General features: G+C 38.6%; 1 protein-coding gene across 1 annotated transcript; it reads left to right on the forward strand.

The window, feature by feature from the left end:
• The first annotated feature begins 1,954 nt into the window (after positions 1-1,954).
• MED4 (mediator complex subunit 4) lies at positions 1,955-8,642 on the forward strand. Its single transcript, XM_029086611.1, has 6 exons — positions 1,955-2,024; positions 2,371-2,541; positions 2,915-2,972; positions 3,944-4,030; positions 4,780-4,911; positions 7,959-8,642. The coding sequence occupies exons 2-6, from the start codon at positions 2,416-2,418 to the stop codon at positions 8,129-8,131; spliced, it is 576 nt and encodes a 191-aa protein (XP_028942444.1). The 5' UTR covers positions 1,955-2,024; positions 2,371-2,415; the 3' UTR covers positions 8,132-8,642.
• Positions 8,643-12,913: the final 4,271 nt, after the last annotated feature.

Below are 12,913 nucleotides of genomic sequence, written 5' to 3' on the forward strand. Positions count from 1 at the left end.
CAGAGCAGAAGGAGAAGCCGAGGCTTCCTTACTCGTCCGCTTGCCTTTCTGTCTCGGTTGCCACCCTCGTTTCCTAACGATCGCGCTGAAGTCAGGCGTTTGTAGGTGGTGTTGCGTGGCTCACGGCGGTCTGTCTGGTCGTTACCTGCGTTAGCAGCTCTCAGAGCTCCTCTTTGGGGTGATTCCGGTGCTCGCTTTACTCCACGCTCTTGAGACCGGGCTGATAAACCTCGTCCAGGTTGTCCACCGTGTTGTGGAGGCACAGCTGGCAGTGCCGTTAAAGATAGTTATTTTGCTTCTGGAGGAGAACAGAAGCGTGGGGAAACTTTCTCAGAGGGAGTGACCCAGACTGTCTGTGTCTGGCTCACACTGTGTGATTGCCACTGGTAGGACAAGGCAAATGTATCGTTCAGTTGCTCTTGTTCCTGGTGAGGTTTTATTTTCAGGTTTAGATTTTATTGTGACATGAGGATTGCTGGAGAATGTGTGGTGGTGTTTTTTAATTTTTAAATCTTGGGAGTAATATTAAACGTTAATAAATCCAGAGCAAGCCTCAGCAGCATTTCCTGAATCTCCCTGGTGATCGGCAAGGTGTTGCAGCACGGGGGACCTAGGCCTGTCACAGTCGTGATACTGGTTTGGTGGTAGGGGGAAAAATTAAGCAACATGTCTAATCTGTAGCCTTTGAATAGTTTTGAATCTGCATCTGTGCGTTATCTGGCTAACACAGAACAGAATTACAGCCCTCTGCGACTTCAGCCTTGATGGTGGGAGTTGACCTACTTACAACAGGTTTTATTTGCTACTGCTCAGTGTTGGTCAGATATAATGAAGCTTAATGATAATGACAAGTTTCTTTATTTGTTTTAAATTATTGTAGTGTTCAGGAGTGACCAAGAGACAAAGACTGAGATGCTACTTAGAGCTTTACTGGGGAGGGGCTTTTTCAGATATTTTGAAAAGTACCTGTTTTCATTTTAAGGCTCTGGCCCCACTGCTCTATTAGTCATACACCCTACTTGAGCTGCTTGCACTGAACCAAGCAAAGAATCGGTGCTCTTCCAAGGACAGTATCTTCAGAGAGTTACTCATGCATAGCATTGAACGGCCATCCGTAGCCTTAGAAGACATAAGTTTGCTGAATTTGCAGAAAATGCCTTTTTGCATCGTGGTCTTGTTGTTTAGTGAGTCCCCTCTAAGGTTCTTGATGGCTTTCTAGAATGGTGGCAAAGTAAATGGGTACCTGGAAGCGTGATCAAGAGGTTTGTTTGAGAAGCACTTCTAATCTAGTACCAGAATATTGTTAGTTTTTTGGTATTTGTGTGTGTTTGATATACAACTAATATCCCATTGTGGAAGTACTTGTTATAGAAGTAGTTTCACAACAAACTCTTTAGGTGTTTGAAAGCACAGACTTGATTGCTCTAAACCCAAGTGTGAAACTTGCTCTGTTGGGGGAAAAAATGGAGGAAAAGTAGAGAAGTAAAATAGTGAAGACAACTTTCATACCCTCTTGCAACAAACAAAGGCAAACAAAGTAGAGGTAGGATATGATTGCATTTCATTGTGCTATTTCTTCTCTCAGCTTCTGCTTAGGTCTTATGTAGTTTGGCAGGAACTCAGCGCGTTTCGTGAGTACAAATACACATGAGCACTTAACTCAAAACATGTTCCAATCATGAGACTATTCACAGAATTACTCTTAATTGAGAAATCCCTGCCAACACTGCACTACAGAGACATGGTTTAGAGGTGGACTTGGCAGTGTTAGGTTTGTGGTTGGACTCAATGGTCTTAAAGATCTTTTCCAACTAAAATGATTCTATAAGACTATAAAATACTCAAGTCCGTGAATGCTTTTCTAATTACATCAGTACTCTGACAATTTTGGGATGACTTGATGTGATTTACAAATGATGCTCTAGAAAATTACGTAAACACAGAGTTTTCCTTTCAGGGAACTAATTGAAATTTTGGCAATTTCAAGAAACCAGAAGCTTCCCCAACCAGGAGAGGAGAGCCAGGTAAGCTGATCTAAACTGTATTTCTTTGTGTAAGCTCAATGCTTTACTTCTATTTTTTTCCTTTTTTTCTTTCTTTCTGCCTTTGTCGTTGCCTATACTCAGGCTAATGGTGATTATGAGGTTTTGGCCCCGCTACAAAGGCATTCTTGGTCCATGTTATTGTTTGTTAGTTCTGTTGTTGTATGCTTCATAGGCTTTTTCTGCAAACAGAGGAAGAAATTTTGTTTCATTTTTCATGCAAACTGAAATACTTCTATGGATGTCAGCTGCTCTTCTTTGGAGCGCGATTGAGGGTGTCTTGTTACTCTCGCTAAATTAAAAGTTCTACAAAACTCTTGTTCAATAGATCCTGGAACTGCTGATTCAGAGAGATGGAGAGTTTCAAGAGCTAATGAAGTTGGCAGTTGATCAGGGGAAGATCCATCATGAAATGCAGCTTTTAGAAAAGGTAGTAGAAAAGAGGGATAATGATATTCAGCAGCTGCAGAAACAACTAAAAGAAGCAGAGCACATATTGGTAAGTTCTTAATGATGTGTTTGCTTTTCAGCATGTACTTGTGAAAAAGGTGATCTGGAGAAAGAGGTGTTGTGTTAATTTGAGAAGATTTAAATATTTAAAACTTCATAAGAGCTTAGTGGTTTGAGGTTTTTTTTCTAGTAGTCAAATACTGTTTAGTTATCATGGTACTCAGTTTTGTTTTATAATGCTAATTTTCTTCCAGACCTACTTTATTTCTGCGTATTTTAAAAATGTTCACTGAATAGTTTCTCTCTTAAAATGTGATTATATACAAAGGTTTATTCACAGAGCTGACTTTATGTAGAATTTTACAAATTAAAGATGCATTGAATGTTTGGTTTAGTTTGTTGTTTTTTTTTTTTACAACTAGGCAACAGCTGTTTATCAAGCAAAGGAAAAACTGAAATCAATTGAAAAAGCAAGAAAAGGTGAGTATCAATGATTGTACATACTGTGTAAATGCAGTTGTAAAGAAAGTTGCTAGTGGGCTCAAGTTAGGGTTTGTTTGTTTTTTAATTCTGCCGTCAGAAATTTTGGATGCTTTATGTGTAAACAAATTTCTTTCTCCTTATGAATCTGTAACCATCTCCTCAGAATTAAGGCAGGAATTAATTATTTTTTTGTGGCAAGCATATCTTAAAATTAAACTTAAATTCAAGTGTCTTAACACTCTTCTTGGACAGGTAATCAGATATACTATTATCAGTGTCTCGCTATATTGTCTCAGCAGGTCTACTGAGGGAAGGGAGAAAATGTTTGTGTGCATGTGCATTGTATTTGAAAGACTGAGTAGCTAGTGATACTGGTTTGTATTTGTAGCAATTCCTGCCACTGTCTAGCACTTGCTAGGCTAAATTGACTTTTTTTTGTGGGAGGCATTTTCATGGGTTGTTTGTTTTTTGTTTTTTTTTACAGTGTTTTTTATTTTGTTATACTTCTTTCCTCTAAAAAATCAAGGAGTTTAATAAAGTTTCTATTACTGTAATAAAGGCACATATTTAGAAGGGCTGCTACATGTGTGCTCTACAATTACTAAACAAAAAAAAATCTTTACTACAGAAAATTCCTCAATAAAGCAGTAATAAAGCAGGTGCTGAAGTTTTCTTACAAATTGTGCTTGTCAAGTACATTGTTTAAAAGATTGGCTTGTGTTTTTTCACAAGGTTGAAGAATGTTAACTTTGAAAGTGTGCTGAACTCATGGCTGTAAAATCAGTTCACTGCGAAGCTTGTCCCTGCATAATCTAAGAGTCCTCTAAGCAGTCATTGCATTTGAAGCATGCTCTTAACGTTTGACCAAATGGCAGTCCCAGTCTTTTTTATATTAGTGTCGAAAATGCTGATAACATGGAATGATGCAGTCTCTTGAGAATATAGTAACTTTCCTTCCCTTCTTCCAGGTGCCATTTCCTCTGAAGAAATAATTAAATATGCCCACAGGATCAGTGCTAGCAATGCTGTTTGTGCCCCTCTGACATGGGTACCAGGTAACTACCGTGTTTATGACAACAGATATTTTTTATAATAAAGCATGGTTAGTATCTGGTCTCACAATACTTTTACATGGTGAACAACACTGCAGTTTATTAGAGTAACATTATTTTCCGCTGTTATATCTAATATTTTCAACAAAAATGGATATCCAAAATCCTGTAGACTTTGTGTACATCTTCAAAAGGCTATGAAACTGCGTGCTTCCATTAACTGACTGGCCTCCTCTCCTCTCCTTTGTTTTTTTTTCCCCTGAATGTTGGCCCCAATTGTAAGATAGAACCAAGTATGTTAAAGACTTTTCCATGTGCTTGGTTGTGTTCCCTCCTGCCCCTTGTACTATTCTTTACAGGGGATGTTAGTAATCAGTGGAGGCAGAAGCAGGGCTTTCATTATGTCAGGTTTCAATTTTTGGAACTATAACTTGTTTTTTCCAATTCCTATCCTTGCTGTTTTGCTGTGAAGTAGCAGGGAGAGCAAAGATACCTTCAAAACATGTTGGTGTTTTGGTTTTGTTTTGTTTTGTTTTTTAAATGTGCTTTTTCTTCCAAATTTGAATGAACAAAGGAAGTCTAAGTGAAAGACACAGACTTGGATTTTAACAAAACAGATGTGATGCTCATTGCTGATCCAGACAATCACAGTATGGGGTTTTTTTGTCAGGAAACTAGGCACTGAAGGAAAAGTTAATGTCTGCAAGACAACTGTTAAATATTCTAAAAATATATATATTTTTTTTTTAAAGGGGACCCACGTAGGCCATATCCCACAGATCTGGAAATGAGGAGTGGACTCTTGGGTCAGATGAACAACCCATCCACTAATGGAGTTAATGGACACTTACCAGGGGATGCACTTGCAGCGGGCAGGCTGCCAGGTAAGAGAAACTCTTGTTTTGTTTTGCTTTTCTTTATTCCTTGTTCAGTCATAGCAATTATACATTTCCCTTAGCAAAGGCAAATCAGAGTTAAAATAATGAAAATTATGGCTAACATTGTTCCCTAGCAGTGAAGATCTAGTAAATAAAGATAACAATTAGAAATTGCATAATTTAATTTAATGCTAAATCATGCTGCAGACACTACAACTAAGTCAGTATAAACAACACTTAGTTACCTTTCAGTTAACTTATTTTAAATTGCTGTAAATTAAGTGATATCAAATCATATTAAAAGAAGCATTTTCAAAGCAAAATTTTCTTAGCACTGATGACAGAAAGTATAGAATTGTGAAGGCTGTATTCAGAAAAAAAACCAGGTGTATTGTCATCCCCTACCTTCCTTTAAGTCTATGCTCTATGTGGCAAGACCGCTTAGAACAGCTGGTGCTTGAATGTAGGAATTGAGCTTTAAGCCCGTAATTGCTTAGTGAAATGGGCACTTCCGTTGACTTTAGTGGGATTCATTCATGCTCAAATAGAATTTAGCAGTAAGTTACAGTAACTGAATCAAGAATTTGGTAGTTCTGTACCTATGCAGCATTAATCTATGATGGTTAGAGCTACATGATGGAAGAAACAATTCTAGGTTTGGGTTCATAGGAGATCTGTAACAGTTCTTACCTATCTGTTAAGCCACTTGCAGGTGTTACAGGAAGCTTCTTTTTCAGAAATTATACTGAATATATTAAAAAATCCTGTATTATGATTCCATTGGAGAAATAGTAAACTTGGTTTTTGTGTTTCCAATCTTTCTAAACCTCTGGCCTTGTTTAAAATGGGTCAGTGAACTGGAGTGGGACCCTGACATCTGTCCATAGCAGCCAGTAAACTTGGTTTTTGTGTTTCCAATCATTCTAAACCTCTGGCCTTGGATAAAATGGGTCAGTGAACTGAACAGGAGTGGGACCCTGACATCTGTCCATAGCAGCCCACCGTGCAAATGCTGAGGATGGGCCTATGTATCTTTTCTGTTGGTTTGAAATACGGTCAGAGATGTTAAGGTTGTGTCTTCCTTATGGAGTTTGAGCATTTATTTGCATAAGTTTTTGGTAGAGCCCATTGTGGCTGGCTCCTCTGCCTTAGGGGATGCAGACTTGCTCCTTTCACTTTTGAGTGCTGTCTCTGTAAGAACTAAAAGCCCACTCTTCAGGGTTTTTCCTTGAGAAGCTGGAAAATGTGGGATTTAAACTCCTCAAGTAAAGTTGTTCATTGAATCTGGGTCTCCTGTCAGGGGAAATCCTCTAATTACTAGACTGTCAGGTAAGAGGGAAACATTAAAATTTCATTTAAAAGAAAGTAGAGGCTGCCCTGGCATTTTGTGTAGCGATCCTGAATCTGTTGCTGTGTGGAGGCATGTCCTGAGAATGCCAATTATGGGATCTAGTCCTTTCAGAGACATCTGCAGAGACATCTCCAGTTACTGAGTCCTTAGTGAGTCTACAAGCCAGCCACTGGCTTCTTGGTAGCCTCAAAACTTTGAGGCTGCTTAGCGCACACATTTAACCTGGTTTAACAGTGGACTGGTTCCAGCATTGAAGCCACAGGATGTAAACCACTGGCTTACATTTTCAACTGGTTCAAATAAAGTTGGTTAACTTCACCACAGCTTGGATGAGACCACCTGGTACTGTTGTTGACCTTCCTAGAGTGGGCACAGAACTGACATAAAGGCTACATTACATCCTCCCATCTGCTTGTGGGTCGGATTGTGAAGCTAGGTAATGCATCTGGTGTTAGGGGACTGTGGCTGTAGTTGGTATGTGGAATCTCAAGTGTCTGCAGACTTAAAGATCAAAAGCTACTAGAAGGAACAGATGATCTCCTGAGGTCCCTTCCAACCCCTACCATTCTGTGATACTATGTGTGTGGAGTCTCTGTGCTTCTGAGTTAGGCAGCACCTGAGTGAAAGTAAGTCTTCTATACATAACCCCCTGCTTAGACAGTGCCCTCTCTTTCTGTACTCTAAGTCCCATGTGGGTGGGCTTTTGTTCACTTCTGACTCTCCTAATTATTTTTAATTTTTGCTGTAAATGGGTGATAGCTGGTTTCTTCTATGGGATAGACTTAGCTGCAGTGCCTGGCAACAAGTGGAGAAGAACTGAAGCACAGCAGTAAGAGCATAAATTAAAAAGAAGGGAGCAGAAATGTTATTTGGATGTGTACTGCAGCTTTGAAATGGGAGCCATTTTGGGGGCAAGGGAGGGAGAAATTAGGAAGAGTTGTGGGGGAGAGGGTAGGTTGGTAGGGAGTACAGTATGGGATGGCTTTGGAAATAGGAGGAGAGAAGAAACAGTGAGAGCTGAGAGAAGTCAGAGGCCACTGAGGCTGGCCCGGCTGGGGCACAGTGGGGCATTCCCACTTCTCAAGTATCTCTCTCTGTGGCCCTGGTTTTGTAATAGGACACACTTCTCCTTTGCACTCTCCACATTGGCTGTTGTAAAAATGATAACCCACGTGTTTCAGCCAGATTTGGTTAAAACCTTTTACTCTGCATTTCTATGGTCTGCCTTAAGTTTGGGGTTTTTAAAAAATCTAATGTTTTAATCTATTTTTGCATACTGACAGAGTGTGACCATTTGACTATTTTCATTACTGCCAGTGGTTATGAAAGTTAAGTCAGTTCAAACTGTGCTTGGAAGGTGAAAAGCTCTGTATGAATATATACTGTTTTGAAGTGGAGTGAGGAGAGATCAAGAGCCACCTACATAAATGGGCCTCATTTACATAAATGGCAGAGTAGGCTTTTACAGCGATAGAATAGTTCCATTGTGAGATACTTTCCAGCTGTTACTGGAGGATTTCATCTGTCCAAAATTCAGGAAGGATTTTAAGATTTGTTTTAATTTTAAATCAGAGTTCTGATTGAGCTGTCTTGTTGAATTTGTTGGTATACAAAGCTGATAGTTTGAATGATTATGCCCTTTTTTTCCAGACGTGCTCACTCCAAAGCTGATAGCTTGATTGATTATGCCTTTTTTTTCTAGATGTGCTCGCTCCTCAGTACCCTTGGCAGTCAAGTGATATGTCAATGAACATGCTACCTCCTAATCATAGTAATGACTTCATGTTGGAGCCTCCAGGACACAATAAAGAGAATGAAGATGATGTAGAAGTTATGTCAACAGACTCCTCAAGCAGCAGCAGTGACTCAGACTAGGTACCAGAGGGACGGTATCCCTAGTAGACCTTTCCTGTGGTGAAGGTAGGTTGGATGCTGTTCATCACAAACTGCAATACTTTTGTTAACGCTGGCGGCCCTGTGTAGGGAGAGGATAATAGCTGGCTCAGAAATAGGATGACATTTAAGACCATGGACTTCAGAATTATATTTTTTTTTTTCCATTAGATGTTCAAGTAAAATGACTGGGAGCTTTCTGCTGGAGGAGAGATGTCAAATTTCCAGTGATTATGTAAATGTGTGAATGTGTATGTTTGCAAGAGACCTGTGTGTGTATATATATATATATATTTACTATACATTAGATGACAAAAGTTCCTGGGAAAAAAGGTGTAAGGGGAATCCCCTTGTATGTTTGTTAGTAAGTTTACTCTTCTGAGGATAGCCTTTTCTATGGCACAGAAATGAGGCATGAAATTTGTAATTTTAATATATTTTTTTGTTACTGCCTAAATCCATGTTCTTGATCATCCTGTGTGTGCCGAGAACAGAAATACAGCAATAAGAGGTAAAAAAAAAAAAAAAAGTTTGTAATTATTGTAATATATAATGAATGATTTGTCATAAATAAACTCAGCTTTTAAGTAACTTTACGTTTCATTATGCAAACTTAAATCCTGGATGAGTTATTGTGTAACTTCAATACTCAGCATGTTTTATCCCAGTAGGTGGTTGAATTCTGATTGAGTTTCAGAAGTTGGTACTCCGTTTTTCCCTTTGCTAAATGCCAAGTCAGTATTAGAAGCAGCTGAGTGAAGGTCTGTCCGTTTCCTTGAGCTCTGTCAGGTACACAGGTAACTGCAGACCCTGAGGCAGTGATGTAGATGCCCATTCTCAAGGCTTCACCCATACTTTGGTTAAGTATCCTGAGACCCTGGAGATGACATGCTTTGGGGCGTGTTGCAGGTTCAGCTCCTTTCAGTTCAAAGTGCTCACAGACTCTTTATTCTTGTCACCTATAATTTTTTCAGTTCTTTGAACCTGCTAATTTGCTTACTTCAGCAGTTGCATTTCCTGCCTCAGCTACAATGTTCTTTCATCTTTCCAAAGGCACTTCCCTTGGCTTTCCTTTCCTTGGTCTGTTTTGCTTAAGAAGTAATTTTATGACAGATACTCTTCTCTTCCGTTTTCTGATTTAATCAGAGTGTTACTTATGTGAACTGTTGCTCATGGCAGTTACAGGTTTCTGCCCTGCAACAAGGCTTCATGAAGCACAGATCACAATTCTCTCCACTTTTCCATTTCGTAGATTCCTTGCAGGAAGTATCTGATAAATCAGGTCCTTCCTCATTTGCTCAGATAATCTTTCAAATATTGCTGTAATAAATAGTAATTTATTACATATTACAATAAATAAAAAGTAATGATGCCAAATATGACCAACATACGTGTAAGTCCCATAAGGATGTAGAATTGAAAAGGACACGTAATACGGGGCAGTGGTTTTTGTTTTAAAAGAGAAATGGGGAATTTGGTTTTGTCTTAGATGTTCCTTTTGGAAATATTTTCGGAGTTACTAAAATTTCACCTGTATTTTGCAGTCTGGTTAGCCATATGCATACAAATTTTAACCTTTATTCAGTATCAGCTTTTCCTCTTTGGTGTTTACCCCTAATGTCTTTATAGAGAACTGTATTTCCTCTTTAATTCGTGTTAATTCAAACACACCTGCCCTGTCTCAGTCACCCTAGTTGACTTTGCTTACCCCTGTTCACATTGTTTTTTTCTTAAACATGTGTGATCAGAATCATACATGATATTGTAAAACGTGGTTTCTTAATGCTTTGTACCATGGGATTAATATTTTCTTACCTAAAAGCCCCTCTCTTAACACATCTTATGACAGCCACAGCTCACTAGTCTCTTTTGTCTTCTCATTTATAAAGACATTCTTTGCTGGGAATCAAATACAAATAGAGATAATAGTCATGGAAAGTGTAATGTACAGTCTGCCCAAAACTCTTCTATGGCTTTATCACTAACTGAAACATCATGGAGGTGGGCAATTGTTTCCAGACATAAGTAAGAGTGAACACAAGCAATGACCACTTCTTTTTCTGGGTTGTTTGTTAGTCTGTTAAAGGATTAATTGGGACCAATGTGGTGTTACATCTCAGAAATAGGTAAGAAGACGGCTCTGCCCACTGTTCACAGCACAGAATCAGAGTCTGGGTATAAGATGCATCCTAATCAGCTTATTTACATCAGTGCTCCAAACTATGTACTGTTCAGGAGTATTTTTCTCAATCCTGGATAACTATAATGCCATTTTAGCTGAATTCTGTCTATTACCAGCAATTTAGCAAACCACAAAGTTTAAACTGTGTGTTCTGTTATTTGGTGGCTTAGATGTGTATACAGTAGATTTTCCTGTATAGCAAAAGTACCAAAAATCAAAGTAAACAACATTTAGTTGAAAGGACCGAGTCTTAGCAGCTAAAAGCTTCTGAGAATCAAATTTTCCAGGGGAAGAGGGGGGAAGTACAAATGCATGATACATACAAAACAAGTTATTTAAGTTAGGGATTGCTGGCAACTTAATGCAGTAATGCACTGTAGTCATTTAATCAGCCCTCTTAGAAAGGATACAGAAACCCTGACATATGGAGGTAGTTTGTGTCCTCTTTTCAGTAACTACTTTTATATTTACATCAAATAGAATGAATAGAGCAATTAATGGTAATAAAATATTTATTGCATGATGAACCATTTTACAGTGAGCTCTGTTTCCCATCAGGAGCTAGATGCCTTCTGAAATTTAAAATTGCACTAAATCCTTTTTTTTTTTTTCATTATTCTTTGGGACAGATGGGCAGGACATCTGTCAGCTCTTCCTGCAGCCTCTTTGTTGACAGATGAATGGAATAATTTTCAGTGTACATAAAGTTGCTTTCAGGAAGAAAATCTCCACTTTTGAATAAAAAAAAAAAATAAGCTTTCTACAAATTTTCAGTGATATTTCCCATTTCAAAACTGCTTTATAACATTATCTTCTTTCTTCACTTCAGAGAAAGAGTATCTCTCCTAAGGGAAGTTGCGTGTAGTTAATACTTCAAATTCTAAGCAGGAGGCTTGTGATTGTCGGTAGCATCCTTATACTTCATATCACTCTCCTTCTTGGCAGAAAGAGCCATCTCCATTTCAGAAAATGTATATGCAAAGTAAGGCAGAACTTTAAACACTTCAAGCTCTTTTCTTTTAAGAACTGACAAGTCAGTTCATTATTTCAGGCAATTTTAATCTTTCAATATTGTGCTTATATTTTATTTAAAAGAAATTAAAGGTATATCAGAACATTTTGTACAACGGGTATATTTAAAGGAAACAAAAACTGTGTTTTAAAAGAACCCTGAAGAGAAAAAAAATGAGCCAATTAGTGTTGTTTTTTTTTTTTTAAGTTATATCCTAAAGTTAATTGCTGATGTCGCAATGACTCCAGCTGGGAAAAAATCAAATTTGGTCACAGATTCAAGAAAAATTAAAAATGTAAACTCACTGGTTTTGCATATATCTTTGTGTACTGTTATTTCATTCACTACCAATTCAATAATTCAGTCACATCAAACCGAAGATTAACAATTTTATCAAATCCCAGTAGCCGTACAGAATTACACCCAGCTGTAGTTTAATACTGACACCCCTCTTTAGACAAAAAGTATGACTGTCTGCTGTAGAGCTACACCTGTAAATGAGATTAGTTTGTACAATGTTATTTGTGTCAGCCTAGTAGAACACTGTAGGCACCTCTCCATTAAGAGTTTAATAACATGATTGGGAATTAAGACGAACTGCAGAGATCCGACATGGTAAATTCTAATGTAACTGAGGCCACAACCAGAACCCTGTAATGAAAGGGGGTAGCAAGAAGGGTCAGGGAATTTTCATTCCCTAACACCAAGCCACCGCAACTCTTTTGTGTTTATAATACCCTGATTTTCAAGTATATATTATAGTCTGTAGGAGAACAAGGCATTGTCTGGAAAATGTGTCTCTTGCTCACAATGGTATCTTAACTGAAGCTGTGAGACCAGGCTAAGTTTAAAAATTGGTCCAAGACTTATAATTACAGGAAAGCAGCATGAACTACAAAGTAGTTTTACATAGAAAGCAGGACAGTGGTTTAAACAAACCTGTTTCTCTTGGGCCTGATGCTGTGACTGTTGCCAAGTGAGTAAGCTTCTCTGAGTAGTTCTGACTTCCAAAGGGTTATAATCTACATAAGGATTAACCAGGTAAAACACAGTGAGTTTTCTGTGAAAGAAAACCTGGTTGACCACTAGAGCTAGAAATAGCTCTGGAATGAGAGGTGACTGTTGTATGAAATACGGTAAAAGGACTGGAACATCTGGCATCTTTTTGGCTTTGGGAAGGGTAACGTTTCCACATAGGGACACCAAAGGAGCAGGTCTGCCCTTTACTTCCTTACGTAATGTGCAATTAAGTTTCTACACTAATTGGTGACTTCCCGTGTACCCCTTTAGATGATCGAGCTCTTCTGTAAAGGGGTTGTAACCTTGCTCTCTTAAACAGCGTAAGGCCCAGAACAGTTGGTCTGCTGGAGGAAATTCATCCCATTTAACCCATTCCCAACCTGGAGGGGAAAAAAAAAGCCAGAGTTTAAAATTAATCACGTAATTAATCACATAACAGTTCTGCCTCCGCAAGTCTGGGGGGATTGTGCGGAAATTACCCACGCAGGTTCGGGGTCTGTGTTGCCCACGCGGTTATTTTAGGTTCGTTACCCCCCCTCCCCTTAACTCC

Source organism: Antrostomus carolinensis, unplaced genomic scaffold (assembly GCF_000700745.2).
Source record: "Antrostomus carolinensis isolate BGI_N321 unplaced genomic scaffold, ASM70074v2 scaffold19718, whole genome shotgun sequence".
NCBI lineage: Eukaryota > Metazoa > Chordata > Aves > Caprimulgiformes > Caprimulgidae > Antrostomus > Antrostomus carolinensis.

Excerpts from the sequence above, each read along its gene's own strand:
- MED4 (XM_029086611.1), top strand. The coding sequence starts at position 2,416 with ATGAAGTTGGCAGTTGATCAGGGGAAGATCCATCATGAAATGCAGCTT. Across the intron at positions 2,973-3,943 it reads AATTGAAAAAGCAAGAAAAG|GTGCCATTTCCTCTGAAGAA; the intron begins GTGAGTATCAAT and ends CCCTTCTTCCAG. Across the intron at positions 4,912-7,958 it reads TGCAGCGGGCAGGCTGCCAG|ATGTGCTCGCTCCTCAGTAC; the intron begins GTAAGAGAAACT and ends TTTTTTTTCTAG.